This window comes from Haliotis rufescens, unplaced genomic scaffold (assembly GCF_023055435.1).
Source record: "Haliotis rufescens isolate VD_foot unplaced genomic scaffold, xgHalRufe1.0.p SCAF_2, whole genome shotgun sequence".
NCBI classification, from domain to species: Eukaryota; Metazoa; Mollusca; class Gastropoda; order Lepetellida; family Haliotidae; genus Haliotis; species Haliotis rufescens.
Genome location: NW_025963890.1, coordinates 3,191,394 through 3,213,686, shown reverse-complemented (window position 1 = coordinate 3,213,686; position 22,293 = coordinate 3,191,394). Strand labels below are relative to the sequence as shown.

General features: G+C 41.5%; 1 protein-coding gene across 8 annotated transcripts in view; it reads left to right on the top strand.

Annotated features, from left to right (window-relative positions):
- Positions 1–2,361, top strand: part of LOC124116750 (prostaglandin E2 receptor EP4 subtype-like) — a 64,465-nt gene extending 62,104 nt beyond the window's left edge. For all 8 annotated transcript variants that reach the window (XM_048399506.1, XM_046478233.2, XM_046478235.2 and 5 more), the window contains one exon: positions 1,637–2,361. In XM_048399506.1, coding sequence (XP_048255463.1) covers positions 1,637–2,095 — 459 coding nt within the window. In that variant the 3' untranslated portion in view covers positions 2,096–2,361. The remainder of the gene's footprint in view (positions 1–1,636) is intronic.
- The last annotated feature ends 19,932 nt before the right edge of the window (positions 2,362–22,293 follow it).

Below are 22,293 nucleotides of genomic sequence, written 5' to 3'. Positions count from 1 at the left end.
TAGTATCGTGTCGACACTATGACCCCACAAGTTAGCCTACTTACATGTAAGGTGTTTACATAGCCTACACGTCGCATCATCATTCCTTGGTAACTGACGTACAAGGAGAACAGGATTATATCCGGGTGGGCTGAATAACAGTTCTTAAACTGCGAGTCACTGTTCAACATTCACAACAAAGGTTTTTTCAATGTGTTATTTAATACCGTGGAGATTGACTTCATGAATTATTTCCGTGTGAAGAAATGCACCGACGCACTGGCGTGACGTACACTACTACACAAAAGTATTGGCTCTTCTGTACTGATCGATTTTTAAAATTGTTTTGCATACAGTGAAAACTCGTTAATCCAGACTGAGATTCCCAGTGATTTTCGAATATTTGCTACATGTATGTGAGTCCATGGTGTCGAAAATCTTAGAAATACTTAGAGGAGAAATGGAGTACGTGTATTCGCCCTGACTGTTTCTTGGTTTGTGAATGAGTGAGTGAGTTGGGTTTAACGCAGCTTTTAACAGTATTCCAGTTACATCACGGCGTGTCAGATTAATGTGGGAGGAAAGCCCGAAGTGATGCTGGTCTCAGACGTTTACCACTTCGGTGAAACCCACGAGCACGGGTATGGTGCTGACAAACCTAGAAACATAATCGGGGCGAACCGGGATTCGAACCCACAATCATAGGTTTCTGGAGTGCCAAGGGACGCAACTCTGCACAGCGAATCGCGGCGCGTTAGACGATTGATATATGTAAACGTTCCCGAAAACGGGTTTTCCTGACAAACATGGTATCTTTTCATAAAGCTTTGTTCTTTTAATACCAGTCAGCTACATTACGACTGCGTGTAAATAAACGAGTCTGGAACAGACAAACCAGTGGGTGATATTATGAGAAATGTCCTACGCCGTCGGTTTACGCTGACGCCTGTTCACCCATGTCATCAAGCCTGACCACCCGATCCATTGTAGTCACGTCACACTACAACCAGCAAAGTGCTGAGGATCAACTCTACCCCTAGTCCCCAAGGGACCCTAATATTGCATTAAAATAGATTTAAAATAATAAAGACATAATGAAACACATTTTTTAAAGATAAAGAGACAGAACCCTTACCATATTCATAAGAAATCACTGCCCAACGCAGAGTCGATTGTACGATTCCGACAAAATCATGAGCATGTGATTATGAATCAATATCAAATAGTAATGATACAAGGTGTTCGCGAAAAGGTGAGCGTATCCTGTCCCACCGGTGGGACCCGTCACAAACACATTAATGCAGCAGCCTTCAAAGAGGCATGTCCCGTGCTACTGCTTGAATATATAATGTATTTAGTTAAACTCAGTATCACAAATAACCGGTAATATTTATAGACAAGGATATTTATATATAACACCCTTATGTGTAACATGCATTAGTAATTTAATCAATTAGCAGGTTTGACAAGGTTTTACCATTCAAACCAATAAAGGATAGCAGTAGCGTTGATCTGCCAAACCTACATCATTTTCATTATAACCGGGTGTTGTGACAAGCCTGCTGAATGCTCATTGGAAAAATTTGTAAATGATGATGTTGATATTTGTAATGTATACATGTATTTATGCTGTAAAATGTTTTATTTCTATTTTCAGATTTATGTGCTACTATGCCAGACAGACCTAGTTACGTTAATGAAGACGAACAAAATGGGTCTTCTGCTGATTCGTTTCGCTTCGTTTAATCCTATACTGGATCCCTGGGTGTATATTTTATTTAGAAGAGAGCTTGTATGGAAGATTGTAAATGCCATAAAATGCATTCTAAGGATTGAACAAAAAAATATACAAAATGTAAAAACTCCTTTAAACGAAGAGGAACCGAACTGCTGTATGTTTTGTTTACAGTGTCTGTGCGAACCTCCCAATACAAAAACAAACTACTCAGTCTCAAGGCCGTCCGCGACCTTACAAAGGTCTCCCTCTGAGCGCAGGCGTCTCAGCGAGAGCTTGTACGGGAATGGAACAGTTACATCTAAGCTGCTGATACAAACCCCTTCACCGGCAGACGAAATGGTTTTAAAGTCATATAGACACGCACAAGCTCGTAGTTGATTATTATTATAATTATTGATTTCATTAGTATACCCCATTTCAGTTCATTAGATACCTGTGCATACTTGACACACAATGAATATAGAGATTTATCTTTAGACCATTTCACACTGCTGTAATTTAATATCAAAGGGTGGCCCAATTGTCTAAGGCGCCGTTGTGCAGAGTTGTGTCCCTTGGGAACGCCAGAAACCTACGATTGTGGGTTCGAATCCCGGTTCGTCCCGATTATGTTTCTATGTTTGTCAGCACCATACCCGTGCTCGTGGGTTTCACCGAAGTGGTAAACGTCTGAGACCTGCATCACTTCGGGCTTTCCACCTACATTAAGCTGACACGCCGTGATGTAACTGGAATACTGTTAAAAGCGGCGTTACACCCAACTCACTCACTCACTCACTGATATCAAAGGACTAATGGTAAACTCTGGAAGTTTACAGAAAATCACAAGTGGCTTTTTTATGGTTTTGTGTTTGACAACATGTCAATGATTTTTTTTAGTTTTACACACATTTATGTGTTCAGCTGGTCTGTATTGACTACCGATGTGTGTGTGTTGGCCAATATGCGTCTACGCCTTCCAACAGTGAAACCAGTTAAACCATGAGTTATTCATTATGTATGGTTTATCACTATTGAAGCTTTGGTCATATGTTGGATTTAAAGACGAATATTATTTTACTGACCAATCAAATACCGGCCAGTTAATTTCAATTGAAAGAGTTATCTCAAGGGGGCTTGCTTTACAAATAAGGTCTTAACGGGTTGGATGTGATGATGTTGTCAATGGTATTTGAAGATGTTAACATGGAAATGGCATTTATATGTATTGATCAATCATTCCATTGATAATGGATCAACATATATGTAATATATACCGCAAGTCTGTGATAACAAAATAACAGTTCTTTAATATGTGTGTTAACGGATGTTCATTGTATGTGTACAGTAGCGTAGTTCATAATAAGGTATGAAAACCGTTTCCTCTGATCCTGTGACAACTTTTACATACTTTCTGTAATATATTATTTCACTTTTTACCAAAAGTAATTACATCCAACAGAGAAGGTTGAAAAGCAAGGTACTCACACCCAAACCTAAGGAAACTACCATTGAAGTGCAAACATTTGCAAGCTATTGAATTCGAGTCCTTATCGATTACGTGTCTCTCATCTTTTCAAATAGGTTTATTAATGGACTTTGATATGGTCAGACTAATTACCAGATACTGATAGTGGCGACTTGTTCCTTTGATGACGTTCATTGGCGAACAGTTAACATGCAGGAACATGATTTGCACATGATCGCTTGCCTCTGTGTCCTCTACAACTCTGATATCTACACGTAATCATTGGTAAACAGCCATGACGTACCCGGCTGAATGACATGCTGGAGATATAGCTAATCTATTGGGTCAGGAAGAATTCGTAAACGTCTAGCAAAGTTTGAATAATGGTGTGATTTGTCGGTCTAGATAAGGCAACACCAAAGTCCACTGTGTCGACGGCAATCCTGTTGTCCAGGACGATGAAAATACACGACTGAAATACACGTCAACATATATTATATCGTCTCTTTGATGCTGTGCAAAGGTTATACTGTGAGTTCCACACAGATAACACACATAGTGTTTGTTTGACTGTTCTTATATTCAGAGGGGTCACATATTCATGATAAATAGTGAGTGAGTTGGATTTAACGCCGCTTTCAACAGTATTCCAGTCATAGCGCGGCATTCATGACAAATAATACTATTAATAATTACATGGAGCAAATGTTGAAGATGCTATATCAAATAATCAATCCTAAATCTACAGTAGAAATCATGTCTTTTTTAAGGCTTTAATATTGAGTCCTCCCAGCGTTCGACACGAAAGTATGCTTGAGAAGAACACAGCGTGTTTTAAGATGCGTATTAACACTGACATCTGATAAGCAGCTACGTAAAGGGAGTTATGAGTCAACTGATAATAACTAAATACACTCGAATATGCTGTTGCAAAAATCAGTGAATAAATAGCGTTGAATGCTGTTTTTAAAAATAGAAAATAATAATATGAACGCTTGTTAAACATTTTCCGGGTTCTGTCGTCGTGGATCGTATAGGATATCAATCCAAACAATTGTTTTCCTTTCCAATTGTTCCGTTACTTTGTTCCATCAGTATGATTACGTATTTCAGTTGACATAAAACGCTACAGAGTAATCAGTCTCGATTATCTGCAGAAAAAGGTTCCATACGACGTAAAGGCAAATTAGTAATGACAATAAAAGAATCACTGAAAATCAGTGATGACACCAGGTGTACGCGATTGCATTCTGAAATTCCTAATGTAAACAGAGAGGGTTTGTGGTGGGGTTTTGGTACATGTTCAGAGGCGTTATATGGAGGGTATATCCTATTGCAGGCGATTGATATCTGACAATATAAGGCGATGTCACTATTGTAGTTGTATCTTCAGTATTGTGCTCTTGGTGTTATATTTTTAACGATGTTGTATATTGTACAAATAAACATATGTGTCATTTAAATATTGTACTTGTTTTTGATGTATAAACAAAGTAGAGCATGATCATTTATCAGTACAATGATAATCATAATTATTGTACTGTTTACTGGAATCACATGTAACCTTAAGGAACTCTTCAGTAATGTTATTAACACAAGTCGGGTAGCCTAGTGGTTAAAGCGTTCGCTCGTCACGCCGAAGACCCGGGTTCGATTCCCGACATGGGTACAGTGTGTGAAGCCCATTTCTGGTGTCCCCTGCCGTGATATTGCTGGAATATTGCTAAAAGCGGCGTAAAGCCAAAAACTCACTCACTCACTATTAACACAACAATAACCCTGAAAATACACACACGATATTAACTGAACAACGAACAATCTGGAGAAAAGCGTTTGCAAGTAGCTCTGATTAAAGACTAGAATACAAACAATGTGAAATACGACCTGTCCCAACTATTATGTCTACCGTAATCCTCTTGTGACAGATCATTGATTTTCCTATTGGGTATCTAGAGGACCGGATTTACGGCCGTGTTCGGACAGCACCCTGTCATTCTCTTCAGTGTGAGAGGGGGTCTATGTGTCAGTTCGTTAGGGAGCATTCCCTGGAGACACAGGACTGTGAGATAAGGAACCAGTAATCAGCTGACCCAGATCTGTAGCAGGAACGTCAAACGCTGTACGAGATTCGAGTTAATGTGTCCATGGAATGTGCTGTCCGGTAATAGCATTCCCGGTTAATAAACTAACCACCATCTCTCTCCCATAGTCTTTGAAAACATGGTCATCATTCTTGAAGGATCTCTTCACCGTCAGGTCGGCTGTTTTCAGGGTCGGAAAGACATTTTACCACTTGGGTGAAAGCCACGAGCGCGGACTGCTAACTGCTAAAAATAAAGTCCACACAACAAAGTTTAAGTACGTACTACTTGAAAGAACTTAAAGCAGACAAGGGTGTGTGATTTGGATTTCTTTATAAAATATATGCTCCAGTGAGTGTAGAAGAGACTGGCTATCCAGGGCCTTGTACGAAAAGCTTTCTCATCACCACCACAACCACTGTCGTCAAGCAGTTTTGAAGTACTGGAGTTCGTTTTGAAAGACATGGAGACCAGATTCCCACAAGGCAAATTACGCAAAACGTGTAAGCATTTAAATGTTTTAAGTAGGCTGATACAGTTTCATAATTCTACACTTACATGACACACTGACCATTGTTAATAAAGTTAGAGCTTGGCGCCCTCTTGATGTTAAGACTATACTTACAGGACACACTGACCATTGTTAATATAGTTAGAGCTTGGCGCCCTCTTGATGTTAAGACTATACTTACAGGACACACTGACCATTGTTAATATAGTTAGAGCTTGGCGCCCTCTTGATGTTAAGACTACAATTACAGGACACACTGACCATTGTTAATAAAGTTAGAGCTTGGCGCCCTCTTGATGTTAAGACTATACTTACAGGACACACTGACCATTGTTAATATAGTTAGAGCTTGGCGCCCTCTTGATGTTAAGACTATACGTACAGGACACACTGACCATTGTTAATATAGTTAGAGCTTGGCGCCCTCTTGATGTTAAGACTACAATTACAGGACACACTGACCATTGTTAATAAAGTTAGAGCTTGGCGCCCTCTTGATGTTAAGACTATACTTACAGGACACACTGACCATTGTTAATATAGTTAGAGCTTGGCGCCCTCTTGATGTTAAGACTATACTTACAGGACACACTGACCATTGTTAATATAGTTAGAGCTTGGCGCCCTCTTGATGTTAAGACTATACTTACAGGACACACTGACCATTGTTAATATAGTTAGAGCTTGGCGCCCTCTTGATGTTAAGACTATACTTACAGGACACACTGACCATTGTTAATATAGTTAGAGCTTGGCGCCCTCTTGATGTTAAGACTATACTTACAGGACACACTGACCATTGTTAATATAGTTAGAGCTTGGCGCCCTCAAGATGTTTAGACTATACTTACAGGACACACTGACCATTGTTAATATAGTTAGAGCTTGGCGCTCTCTTGATGTTAAGACTATACGTACAGGACACACTGACCATTGTTAATATAGTTAGAGCTTGGCGCCCTCAAGATGTTTAGACTATACTTACAGGACACACTGACCATTGTTAACATAGTTACTTCATGACACTCTCTACATGTCAAAACTAAAATAAACATAGATACATTGACATTCCCTATATAGTTACACAGGACACCCTCCACATTTCAAGATTACACTAAACACGGGGACACATTGACATTCCCCATATAGTTACAGCAGGACACCCTTCACGTGTCAAGACTACACTCAACACAGGGACATTGACATTCCCCATACAGTTACAGCAGGACACCCTTCACGTGTCAAGACTACACTTAACACAGGGACATTGACATTCCCCATATAGTCACAGCAGGACACCCTTCACATGTCAAGACTACACTCAACACATGGACATTGACATTTCCCATATAGTCATAGCAGGACACCCTTCACGTGTCAAAACTATACTTAACACAGAGACATTGACATTTCCCATATAGTCACAGCAGGACACCCTTCACGTGTCAAGACTACACTCAACACAGGGACACATTGACATTTCCCATATAGTCATAGCAGGACACCCTTCACGTGTCAAGACTACACTCAACACAGGGACATTGACATTCCCCATATAGTTACATCACGACACCCTTCACATGTCAAGACTACACTTAACACAGGGACATTGACATTTCCCATATAGTCACAGCAGGACACCCTTCACGTGTCAAGACTACACTCAACACATGGACATTGACATTCCCCATATAGTCACAGCAGGACACCCTTCACATGTCAAGACTACACTTAACACAGGGACATTGACATTTCCCATATAGTCACAGCAGGACACCCTTAACGGGTCAAGACTACACTCAACACAGGGACATTGACATTCCCCATATAGCTACCGCAGGACACCCTTCACGTGTCAAGACTACACTCAACACAGGGACATTGACATTCCCCATATAGTCACAGCAGGACACCCTTCACATGTCAAGACTACACTTAACACAGGGACATTGACATTCCCCATATAGTCACAGCAGGACACCCTTCACGTGTCAAGACTACACTCAACACAGGGACATTGACATTCCCCATATAGCTACCGCAGGACACCCTTCACGTGTCAAGACTACACTCAACACAGGGACATTGACATTCCCCATATAGTCACAGCAGGACACCCTTCACATGTCAAGACTACACTTAACACAGGGACATTGACATTCCCCATATAGTCACAGCAGGACACCCTTCACGTGTCAAGACTACACTCAACACAGGGACATTGACATTCCCCATATAGCTACCGCAGGACACCCTTCACATGTCAAGACTACACTAATCACAGAGACACATTGACATGCATTCCCCATATAGTTACCAGGAGGACACCCTTCACATGTCAAGACTACACTAATCACAGAGACATATTGACATTCCCCATATAGGTACAGCAGGACACCATCCACATGTCAAGACTACACTAATCACAGAGACACACTGACATTCCCCATATAGTTACACCATTATAATCTGAGATAACGTCAGTGGTGACGTTCCAACCTTCAAAAAATTACAGCTGTGAGCGAGATGCTGTGATTTATGGAGCGCATATTTACAGTTAATCCACTCATGAACAAGTGATGATTGTCCTCCAGTTGTTGCTACAGAAGAGGCGGAGTGAGATAACCAAGGACAAACGAGTACAATGGCCAGATCGATACTGCAATCAGTCGATATGTCAATATGCCCCCAGCAGAAATTGGTATAGTTATACTGAAACCGATTGATCTGACAATGGCTCTCTGATGATTAATTCTCAGCTTTCAAATCGTTTGTAGCATCGATTAGGATCATTGCTATCACCGGCTGTCATTACTTTTATTGTGAGCCAGTTTACAATCGCTATCCTAATACAGATGACTCGGGTATTACTAATAGATGGGGATTTAGACACCAATAAATACGTGACAAATTGCCAGATGGTAGGATTATCCATGTACACCATTTACTGACGCCCGATTCATCAAACATGTCAATAATGGTTATAGTAGGTCGATTTTGCTGTTGGGTCCTTTCCAAAAAAACGATCAATTGCCAAAACACTTACACATTGCGTCATATGGTGAGTCCACCAATGGGAGGGCTGGGCTCATTCATGTACTGTTATCACACATGAGCGCTTGGGTATATTAGGAAAATACAATTGCTGCGTTTTGACTGGATATTGGCACATTTGCCTTGTCGGGTTTGTCTCGTAGCAACATGAAAGCTGTTGACTTCATAGTGGTATATTAATAAATGTTAACCTATTACAACAGGTTTTATTGCAAATAAGATGTGTTAAGGTATGTTTAACACAGTACTAAATGTACAACGTCAATGCCAGAGAATCACCAGTCTCGATTTTCCAACGAAACAGGTTCCATTGGGCGTAAATAATATGAATCGATCACTGAACATGAGCGGAATGACGGGGAAGAGGTTTAACGTCCCTTTAAACCGCATTTTAGGTATGTCACGGCGACTAAGGTCAATGTGGAAGGAATGAAGGGTTTTTTAACTAGACGTGTACCACTTTGGTTAAACCACATGCAGAATGGTTCTGACCAGCCAAGTATCATGGCCACGGCGAATTTGGGATTCAAACTGACGATGATTTTTGCGCGTATGTAACTCTGCACCTGATTTGTAGTTCGTTTGTTTGATTGTTTGTTTGTTGTTTAACGCCGCACTCAGCAATATTCCAGCTGTATGATGGCAGTCTGTTAATTATCGAGTCTGGACCAGACAATCCAGTGATTGACATTATGAGCATCGATCTACGCAATTGGGATACGATGACTTGTCAGCGAGCCTGACCACCCGATCCCGTTAGTCGCCTCTTACGACAAGCATAGTCGCATTTTACGGCACGCATGGGTTGCTGAAGACCTATTCTACCCCGGATCTTCACGGGTCCTCTGCACCTGAGGCGCATAGGAAACACATATATAAATAGATATTCTACTTCACGATCTTTTTCTTTTCAGTTAATAATATTGTTTTGGTGCAAACTACTTCAAGTGGTCTTCAAAACTTCATTTATCAAAAATACTTAACTGTTTCAATAATTCTCCATAGTGCACCGAAATTCTATCTCCCAGTCAGTTTAATGTACACAGCAAACATTCGGCGTAACCGCTTTAATCATGAGCCCCCTCAGCGCAGGACCCTTAATCCGCCGCCCTATCTATCAATGCCAATGTAGTGGAGGTAGTAAAATGTTTATTTAAGTGTCACACTCTCATCATGTATAATAAAACATTGATTCACATAAGATATAAAAAGTGTATGAAGTGCGTCAAACCAGACATTAGTACATTGTATGGAATCCTAGGAGGGACATTGTCGCGTTGTCGAAACAAAATTGTCAAAATTAACCAAAGCGCCCTTGAATAATATTTTTATAGTTTACCAAAGAGCGACAAAGTGATATTGCAGCGATGTCCCTTTTATGATTCCATACTATGTACTTATGAGACACTTTATACAAATAAAAACAATATATATACATATAAAATGTGAGAGGTGGGAATTTAAATAAGAATTTAGAAGAGTCACAGGAAACAAACTCCTCGATTCAACAACACCAAAGAAAAAGAAAGGGTAGACAGCGAAAGTGGGAAAATATAGGTTGTAATTATGTAATTAAATAATCATGACAACTGTCGTCTCTTAAACAATTTTAAAAACTTTGAGTCAAACATTTTGTAAAACGTTTGAATTCAGTAAGTAAATATATTCCACTCCTCCTTACGTCGCCGAATGTTACGTATGAACGTGGGTCTTGCACCACATGGTGTAATTCGTCTACCTACAAAAACTGACTGGCATGATCATTCAGAGAGACGGGCACAGATCATTGACAGGAGCGGACGGATTGTACGGCCAGTCGTGAAGTTGGCTACGGACACCGCCTCACCAACGACATCGTCGACGATGAAGAATCGCTGTCTGTTTGTAAGTGCCAGAGCGGGTCTCCGCATCGGAACATTAACTACTCGATCGGCGTGCGTCTCGTGATTACTTTCAATATGTACCTTTTTCGACCATTATTACCCATCAACAAGAAACATGGCTGCTGTCTTCTTAGGTAGCATCCCTGAGTTCTGTCTTCCTGTGTCGTCCGTTTGAGCTACCATCCAAGAGCGAACATGCGCTCTTGGTCACTATCGTCCTGCACTGTTATGATTACGCTCATCGATCCAAATCCGAATTATCCATCTTTGAAAAGATAGCATTGCAGTAATGTTAAGTAGGAACCCCTGCTGGAACTCATGTTACTCAATCACTGTCCACAAATAATTTTGTTTTTGTTTGTTTGTTGTTTAACGCCGCAGTCAGCAATATTCCAGCTGATCGAGTCTGGGCCAAACAATCCGGTGACTGACATCATGAGCATGGAACCACGCTATTGAGATACGATGACATGCATCAACCAAGTCAGCGAGCCTGACCACCTTTTACGACAAGCGTAGTCGCTGCCCACAAATTATCTCTTTAGAATGTCAAGAATACTTCACATTGAGTCAGAGTATGGTTTTAACACCTTCAGTAATATGTTGTACGGGAACATTAACATTAGTTTACCCGTAGGGAAATCAGAACAAACTGTAGGCGTAACATCAGAACCCTTTATCCAATAGGCGACAGGACTGTCTGTCTGTATCAAAAGTGACGGTCGCAATGGCGTCCTGCCAAGTACAGCGATATAATGTGTTACAGACTTGACGTGATCAGCCATGTACAAAAGTAATAAAGTTTGCTCTACCCAATGTGTTGTGTAATAAAATATATATTTGCCCTGAACTATTATAGATAAAGCACGAGGACGCTTTCTTGTTATAATTGAAATCACGACGACGCTCGCGTCCGATTGCTAATGACGGTATAAAGGTTCAGGGCAAAACTATACTTTATTACACTACACACGGGGGTAGAGCAAACTTTATTACTTTTCTAAGATGTTGAATTCAAGACTAACCTTGTGTTTGAGATGGGTTGCAAGTCAAATCTGTAATAAGCAGCGTCGGAAATAAAACATCCTCGAATAGGGCAAATTGACGGGCTCTTCTACTTAATTGCCTGTACCCTGTACTAGTTAAGTGAGTGAGTGAGTTAGTATGGTTTTACGCCGCTTTTAGCAATATTCCAGCAATATCACGGCGAGGGACACAAGAAATGGGCTTCACACATTATACCCATGTCGGGAATCGAACCCGGGTCATCGGCGTGACGAGCGAACGCTTTAACCACTAGGCTACCCGACCGCCCCTACCAGAAATGGGCTTCACACATTGTACCCATGTCGGGAATCGAACCCGGGTCTTCGGCGTGACGAGCGAATGCTTTAACCTCTAGGCTACCGGCTACCCGACCGCCCTGTACTAGTTAAGAGACAAACTAATTTTAAAACATAATAAAACATATTTATTATACGTTCAGTGTGATATCCCAATAGCAATAATTAAGAGTTAAATTTAAGTTTGTATATAAATTTGGTTCAGTTTAATCACATGTCTCGAAACATGCCCCAAGTGCAATGTCAGACCTAGCTACACATGTAACATAGCCAAAGTTCTGTGTCGCTGGTTATTGTGAGTTGGGGTGTTTTCTATAATAACCTGTGCAACTTAGGATTCCACCTTTTATGTTAGCCATGAAATGGAGTGCTTACCGTGTCGGTTGCGCTTAATGATACAGTAACCAGCAATTGCAACTGACGCGAATCGTCGGCTTGGTGTGTGACGTGGCGTCACCGTGGGACGAACATGGCGGAGGAAGAGCAACTGTTTTGACTGCAGTAAGTTGCTTTATGCCCTACGCTGAGCAAAGGGTGTGCGTCTGGTTATGAAACGTGTCATGGATTGCTCATTCCTGTGGCCAGAGACAGACATAGGGCACCAATGCACGCCTCGGACAACTTTGTGGCTGCTGTGACACAAATACCGTGATTTGGTGTTTGAGAAAAACCCGCGGTATGGGAAATGGTTGACATCCTCTTGCCATATTTCTTCCAAGGGAATAATGTTCAATTATCGAACAAATTTCTCCGTCAAAGAATCTAGTTCACAGATCGATGGTTGATGTAGATTCGTAATGTTGAGTATCAAAGTTACCAAGGGTACGCTAGATTATGGGGGTGGGGGTAGCAATTTCAACAGAGCCAACCCATTATTACATAACTGAAGAGAGTGTACTTTATCGCAGGATAAAGGACTCTCAGCGCCTTTGATCTTTTAGCAAAGAGTCTTAGATTACTTAAGATTGCTTCCAGGTGTTACATTATCTGAGTTTGATGACCCAAAAAATGAAGTTATTCGAGGGTACTGACAAAGAAGGAAATGTGAAATGTCTCTTAACCTTAACGTGCTAAAATCTGTTATGCTTAGGAAAATGACATTGCATGCAGTCATTGATATTCTACTACGGGAGAGAGATTGTCTGGTCCAGACTTGATTATTTACAGACTGCTGTCATATAGCTGGAATATTGGTGAGTGCGGCGTTAAACAACAAACAAAACCAGGGCCAAGGAATACTTAGATGTGTACACAACGTAATCAACAGTATGATAAAAATGCATTGACGTAACCGAAGTTTTCATAAAACGATAAAATCAGACGGTGCATGTTTTCGGATGAGTTTAATAATCATAAATGTGGAGTGCTTAAGTTCCCTTGTCGGAATTCAAATGTATTACAAGATACATCCAAAATACGATTTCACCATTGCTCAGAATGTATAATTGAGTCAGAGCTGCTTTGATTCCGTCCACCTAATTGACTTACCTATCCAGTTATGTTTCATGTCTATTAAATAACATTTTATAATTGACAATCTGGAAATAACTGGTTACACAAATTGAACACTTGTTACATCTTAACGCAGCATGTTACCAATTACCCGTCCTTTCTACACTGTACTAACGTTGCAGGAAACCACAGAAACTAGTTGTATTATTTCCTTTCGCTTCATTGGTTAATCAACTTCAGATGTGTCCTTACACCACTTCTAGCATCCGAGTAGTATAAAACTAGGCTTTGCATATTAGTATGAAAATAAAAAAGGAATGAGGTGTACAGGTACATTGCGAAAATATAATCAAACTTATATGATAAAAAGCGTTGAGCATACCCCATCTCAACTTTCCACAATGTGTTAAAGGAGCGTTCCGGCCGGTCAAGACGACGGTATTGGTCTAATTGGGTGGATCCAAGTCCTCAACGGCATTCTTTGCAAACTTCTATGTTTTATGTGGAATGTCAACGGATCACTCCAGCAGTTAAGTATCGCTCATGTCATTAAAACACTGACCATTTGACATTCTTTGGGGCTGGAGGGCACAGGTGGCCCAGTCGTCTAAGGCGCCGCGATCCGCTGTGCAGAGTTGCGTCCCTCGGGCACGCCAGAAACCTATGAATGTGGGTTCGAATCCCGGTTCGCCCCGATTATGTTTCTAGGTTTGTCAGCTCGTGGGTTTCATCGAGGTGGTAAACGTCTGAGGCCTGCATCACTTCGGGCTTTCCTACTACATTAAGCTGACACGCCGTGATATAACTGGAATACTTTTAAAAGCGGCGTTAAACCCAACTCACTCACTCACTCTTTGGGACTAGTGATATTTAGAAGAGACGGAGTCTGAAAGGGGGAGCCGATTTCTTTTTTTCACAACACATCTGTTTCTGGACATTTTCAAACATGAAGCAACATTTTGTTTTTGCAGCATTTTCTGGAACTCATTGTTTTTTACCAAATGGGCATTGGACCGTGGAGCATATTCTCGCTTCGATAATGATTTTGCCATAGAGTAGCACAGCTGGTTCTCAACAAGTGTTGTTTAGATGCAGTCACACAGGATGTGGTAGTAACGTGTTATCTGTGATCATTGACACATACTCGTTGAAATCAGTATAAGCTGTTGCACAGATCAATGTAACATATACACAACGTAAATGTATTTAAAATTTAAACTATTTCATTCATCTGGTCCAATAGTCGATGAACTATACAGGATATTTGTCAAAGCGGATAAATGGTCTCTATTTATCTCAATGCTGATCATGGCGGTCTATTGTACAATTCACTCTGCATCAATGCAGTTACACGCACCTGTAGACACTGCACCATATGAAAGGGGAATCTTGGAAACAATTCATCACCCATTCAACAGTCCAACACCCAGAATCAGGGAGCTTGGCACTGCCATTCCATATGGATGTTATTGCCAAGTTAATGGAGTTGGTAACTTTCCCAGACTCGTGCCCTCACAAAATATAGGGTGATGAGTTTGTTTTCATCATCTTCAAGAAGAAGACGAAATCATGGCCACACGATGGGTAGCAATCAGATGTTGTTCGAATTAAATTGGATGTTTGCTACCTCTTCTAGAACAAACGATTTGGTCTCCATGAAATCCTCACTAAGCGTTTACCTTTACGCTTCAGGACATTCAGAGGCTCCAAAAGGAACTTATTCGAAATGGAATAACGGATTCTGGAACCCAGGAATATCGCCTTCAGGCCACCACACTGCATGTGGTTCAACGGCGCTGGAGGTCATGAACGCTACTGAAGGCAACTGTGTCGACAATGAACTTGTAGTGTGTCTGACAATTTTTTGGTGACATTTCAGACAACTTTTGAAAATGAAATTTCTTACCCCACCATTGTTGCCCCAGAGCTTACATAACCTGTGATTGCACAATTTCATTCAAACTGTTTTTGATCAATCATGTGTTACCCCTCCCTAGATTATATCATAATTCACAACAAAACCTCTTCTTGTTATTGTTTTATCGATCATGGAACTCGATCTATACTTTCTTTTGCCGCCCAGTTTAATTGCTTACCGTTTTCATGTAGCGAACTGCCTTGACCTCATCCATACATCTTCACCGAGACAAGGACCGACATATATGCTCAATTCTCAAAACGAACCATATGTGTACAGTGCTATGCACTGAACTCCGAATGGCATGATTGCTCCACCTAGACAGGTGAGTTATTTGAATGTTTAGCTAGTGACTTCCCACAGTGTGAATAACTAATATGCCAATGCCCTTGTATTCAGTGTTTCATGTAAAACTGAGACATGTAATTAGGGTGCTCGCCAAGTATAAAAATGGTAAACATCATTAAATAGAAGTAGCAGACAAACAAGACAGTGTTAGAATGGCACGAATCCAACATACTGGGAGAGCCAGTTTGGCCTAGCCTAGTCCCTCTTTCAACATTTACGGTTACATCCTACACGTCTTGGGCGACTTTCTGTCCTTCCATTTTCTGATTATGCTCCTATGTTTTATGCATATTTTTTACATGTAGCCACAATTGTGAATTTCGAACGTAACTTTCGACTAGGTGTCTGTGAAATACACATCTCATTACGCTAAGATATAAATGTACAATATTTGTGCTGCCCCTGTGGATAATCAGCTTAGGTTTGACCTGAACCATATAACATCCACGGAGTTCAGCATCGAGGCAATTACTTCCTTCAAAAATATAACACCACACATTATACCCCTGAACTGTACTGGCGCCTGTCTTGTTTAGCGCGAAAGTATACAATTTATGCCAAATATAATGTTTTAAGACTGCATTCATTCAGCGCGGACATCACTAGCTCCAGTTAACGGCTTCAGATTAAGTTTAAGTATTGTACATATATATTTAACGTCAACAAAATCATGTTTATATCAATACACCAGCTGTAATCTGTTTTTCATGAGCGGTATTTATATAAACACTGTTGCTCAAGTCCGCTTCAGGCATACCATAACAGGGTGCTCCTTCCCACCTTCAGCCTTGGGAAGTACGGTTCAAGATATATAATTATCTTTATCTTAGAATGGGTAGGGTTCTCGGCAGGATAAAGCCAACGGATAAAAAACGATATCCGTTGGGGTCACATGCAGATAGTGATGCAAATATCAAAGGTCAAGTAGGGACTACTTACAGTGTTTACAAACAAACATGGCGTCGCCATTGTCATTCGGCGATCGAGTCAGAATTAACCATCGGGAATCTGGAGAAACTAATGGGATAATTGCTATCATTATCAAAAGAATGGTCTAATATACTCAAAATCAGTGTCGTAGCTGGGGCATTTTACAAGTTTTGGCAATTTTGGAGATATAATTTGGCGAAACAATTTTGCGAAGGTACCAGCCAAGCGGAATCAGTTTCCATACCTGTGCTTGTAGACCTCTGCGGCGTGGAACGTTTTCCACAAATTAAAACACTGTATAAGAAAACGCCACTGTAAAAGAAACAGGTTTCAGTTAGAACTATATTGGCTACTGTCACTGTCCGACTGACACATCACTTACCCTCTGACGTAATATATATAATAATACGCACATTCCAGGAAAACTTGCAATGTTTAGGTAATGTTTGTGAGAGATGCCATGGGCTGATACAGAGCGGGGGGGTTGGTGCGCCCCCCCTTTTTATTTCGAAATAAATTACCACCAGAGACAATAAATTATATTTCTGTATGAATTACCACCGAAGACAATAAATAGATCTTAATTGTGCAACCCACCTTTTCAAAAAAGCTGTATCCGCCAATGGATGGGATGAGTTTTCGAGCATAGAATTGACAAATGGCATTATATGACATAGAGGTTATCACACTTGTGTGTTTGGAGATGGTAAATGTCCTGTATTAGAAATAAACAGTATATGTATTTAGCTCGCCAAGGCTTGTTAAACACAATCCCCAAACACTCTGGCGTGATAACCTCTATATATTCAAAGGTAAAATCGAAATAGTTGTTTCAAATTTCCCTGGAGCTCTTTATTGACAACTTATATCAGTGAAATCTTACGTTAAATCCTGCGCATGTGCGTTCGTGTGTGTGTACTTGTGCCGGTTTTATAGTGCTAAACCATTGAGATAAATACTGCAGTTGAAAATGGATACCCCACTCAGACACAGTAAACAGTCTCTGAGCCGACCCTGGCTAGTTCTTGATTTATCCCCTTAATGCCGAGCGCCAGGCAGGGAAACAACAAGTACTATCTTTAACGTCTTTTGGTATGACGCGACCGGGAATCAAAACACCACTCCCCGGACAGATGCTCTATCCACTAGACCACGGAGGCGGTCTCATATGCAAGAATGCACTCTACCCTGGTTGCTATTCGATTAATCACCCGTACCACATTGAACAAGTCCTCTTCCTATAAAGTTTGTGAAAAGTTATTTAAAATAGAAAATGAGTTCGCGCGTTCATATTTTCTAAAGTGACGTCTCATAGTGACCTGATGTTTCCAACATTCAACAACGTCGAGCAGTTCACTAAACATACTGCATCTGCATAAATCTAAACCAGTTTCTGGTGACAGATATGTGTAAATAAACACTCAGATATGAGCAGCTATACAATCTGAAGTCTGTTATCTCTGAAAAAGGATGGGCGATTAGCTCATCCCAAAAAGTCTGACGAAGTAAAGATGCTAGTAAGGGAATATAACACGACTACACTTTTTATATTCGTAATTAATGAAATGTTATGTCAGTTGCTGATATGCAGGGCATAGCAGGTTTGTTCTAAATAGCGAAAACAAACAATACAGTAGAAACTGTTGTTGAATGGTTTTGTAGTAATTATCAGTGGCAGCAAATGACTGAAGTGCTAATAAAATGTCGAGGACTTTCGGTTGTTATCGCCCTTGTATACATAGCAAGCCAGGCTTGATCGTTCGAGAAGTTTCGGGACGGAACAGTTTCTCCAACGCTGGCTGTACCTATTCGTATACGATTTTTCTGTCGACTTATGTCCTATCTACTTGCCGACTGAGTGAGTGAGTGAGTATGGTATTACGCCGCTGATATTTCAGCAATATCACAGCCGGGGACACCAGAAATGGGCTTTACACACTGTACCCACGTGGGGAATAGAACCCGGGTCTTCGGCGTGACGAGCGAACGCTTTAACCATTAGGCTACCCGATCTCACCTCGGAATGGATACCTAGTTGTAAACACCGAATTCCTTCAGGCTTCCAACACTATTCAGAATTCAAGAACGGCGACAGCCTGTTTCAAGACATTCTACAGTGCCCAAATCCATGTGCGAAGCCAGATTCTGATGTCCTCCGCACTGATATTGCTGGAGTATTGCTAATAGGAGTAAAATCCGACACTCGGTCCAGCAGGATCCGTGCAGTCGACGGCAACACTATGCTAACACTTGTCCAAGTCATCTCATGGTTCCTCTTCTGTATCCTTGAAACACTTCCAGCGTGTTCTACTCCAACCACGTGGGGCCAGCTGCTTGTAGCTCGGTGCACTCTCACAGCTCTCACAGCTCACAGCTCTCACAGCTCCTTGGAATCGCATCGCTTGTTATCGCAGACATAGACGAAACTCAGGGCGGAAGGATGGCTAATGCCAACGTTTGAATACCAGATAGCATCAGTGTCATAAATGCTATCTCTACGAAGTCTCGACCAAAGGCCAAGACCACATGGTGGAAGACATGAAGCTTATACAGTCGAATACAGAAATACGAACCTACATGTATCAATACTCCTCGGGGATTTGAACAGCCCTTGTTTGGCGTAGCATGAGTGCAATGCAAGGGAGTGATCTTGGGGATCCCGAGGAAGACAGGAATTTGTCACGACCTGTTACAGGAGGAGGTGAACTAAAGCAGTGTAAAACTTTACATTGTCTGATGTTGAACGATCTGGACACGTTATCGCTGGATGCCTGCTACTAAAACGCTGATCCTCAACATATTCACTCACTCGACATATGATCACATCTAGCATGAGAAGTCATGAATCATGTGGCTAGGTGAATCTAGCGGGCGTGCAAACACCTGCTTCTTTTGTTCATGAATGTAAAAGGGGTATAAATGTAACCAAAGACGTATACGTCTTTGATGTAACAGATCATAATTGCGCTTTGGCATGGAATGGACATTGTCGCGTTGTCGCATTGTCGCCCTTACAAAAACAAGCAAAAAGTGTCAAAGTTAACCAAGCGCGACAATGTCCCTTCGAGGATTCCATACTTTGGCTTTCTGGTTCATTCGATCACATTATTAGTATCTGGATGATGCATGTATATATAATCTGGTGACTTTTAGTAGTGTGCTGAGGCGTGTTCCCATCTTGACAGACAAGTAGCTCGGGAGAGAGGATGGACACACAGAGAGTGAACATGGTTTTACCCGGAATTTTCCAGCAGTATCAAAGCGGACAACACCATAAATGCTCGTCACACATTGTACCCATTTGGGGAATCCAACCCCGGGCAGTCGGCGTGACGAGCGACCAACGCTTTAACCACTTGACCAGACTACTCACGGCCCCGACACCCAATGAACGTGTTTATTTGGATTTGTCCAGGCGAGGCACATCCTACAACGGCGTTCACTAATGTTTCCATGGTGTTATTATTCATATGCGTGGTCATTCTAGACGCAACCGTGATGCAGAATCATGTCGCTCTAATTAGAGAGAGCGAGTGTTTGCTTCGCGTAGGTGTTGACTAATATTCACGGATCGAGATACAGTGCAAAAATAACTACTAATTACACATATAAAAGCCATGGAAATTGATATCCTGTTCGGATTGCTAGCAGGAGCTCCTTATGTTATTTTGAGATCTTCAGATTTCCATGTTCTAGATGAATCTAATAACAGATTGTGAAAACAGGCAGTGACGTTCACGGATATATACAGTATAAACATAATTGTTCTCACGACATGTCGCGACTTGCGAATAGTTACCAGTTGACAAACATACTGCAAACTTCTGAACAGGTGCGTGTTTTAAAAACTGATGCATGACAGCCAGTCCATGAAGTTGTTGCCGGGGGCACGGGTGGCCCAGTCGTCTAGGGCGCCGCGATTCGCTGTGCAGAGTTGCGTCCCTTGGGGACTAGGGGTAGAGTTGATCCTCAGCACTTTGCTGGTTGTAGTCTGACGTGACTACAGTGGATCGGGTGGTCAGGCTTGATGACATGGGTGACCACGCGTCAGCGTACACCGACGGCGTAGGACATTTCTCATAATATCACCCACTGGTTTGTCTGTTCAAGACTCGATTATTTACACGCAGTCGTGATGTAGCTGACTGATAAAAGAACAAAGCTTTATGAAAAGATACAATGTTTGTCAGGAAATACCGTTTTCGGGAACGTTTACATATATCAATCGTCTAACGCGCATCGATTCGCTTTGCAGAGTTGCGTCCCTTGGCACGACAGAAACCTGTGATTGTGGATTCGAATCCCGGTTCGTCCCGATTATGTTTCTAGGTTTGTCAGCACCATACCCGTGCTCGTGGGTTTCACCGAAGTGGTAAACGTCTGAGACCTGCATCACTTCGGGCTTTCCTCCCACATTAAGCTGACACGCCGCGATATAACTAGAATATTGTTAAAAGCGGCGTGAAACCCAACTCACACTCACTCACTGAAGTTGTTGCCCCTTATCGACGCAATTTGCAGAGTTGCGTCCCCTGGGCATACCAGAGGCATATGATTGTAGGTTCGAATCCCGGTTCGCCCCATATATGTTTCTTACTCGTACTCGTGGGTTTCACCAAAGTGAGAAAGTCTGAGACCTGCATCACTTCGGGCTTTCCTCTCACATCAAGCTCACACGCCGTGACATAACTGGTAAACAGCTCAAAACGGCGTTAAACATAACTCACTCAGGTTGGAGGACGCCGTGTTTTGTCAGACTGGGTCCATCATTTGATGAAATGAAATATCCCTATTATCCCCCATCCCCATCACCGTTTTCCGCAAATGTACCTTCTGTATGACTGGAATTTGGGATTCGCTAAAGTAGTGCCTGCGTGGCTTCTAATAGTAATCTGTAACCACCTGATCCACATGAGTTGGCTCTTGCGACAAACTTGCAATTGGGTACCGGGAACCAAGTCTGACCTGGAATCGTCACGGAATCTCTGTCCTAAGACAAATCAATAATGCAAGTATGCAGCATGCTTGGTTGTCCTAGTATATCTTAATCTGTCAAGGTATGACAGTCACCGGATTCTTTCATATTGCTGTAGTTCATCTGTTGATGCATGTCATCGTATCCCAATTGCGCGGATCGATGTTCATGATATCAATAACGTGATTGTCTGGTTCAGACTCCTTTATTTACAGACCGCCGTCATATACCTGGAATATTGCCGAGAGCGGCGTTTAACAATAAAGAAACAAAAGTTCTGTCAATACAGACTAATGTTAGTAATATGGAAGAATCGGATTTTGTTTAACATATTTTGAGTAGCGTACTTCAACTGCTTCAGTAATTCACCCTTATTTTAGATCTGGTTCACTTTCATTGTGTCGTGTCAATCGTAGGGAGCTATATTCTCGACTAAATGGGAGTGAATTGTTTGATAGGCATTACTTAGAAGTTGACGGATGACAAAGTAGACACAATTTATGGATAACAACTTCTTTAATACTGTAAAGGGGACGTTTTGGTATATAACCAGTCTTGCTTGACAACGGTATAAAGATCTATACCGAAACGTCGCCTTTACAGTATTAAAGAAGTTGATGGGGCGGTCGGGTAG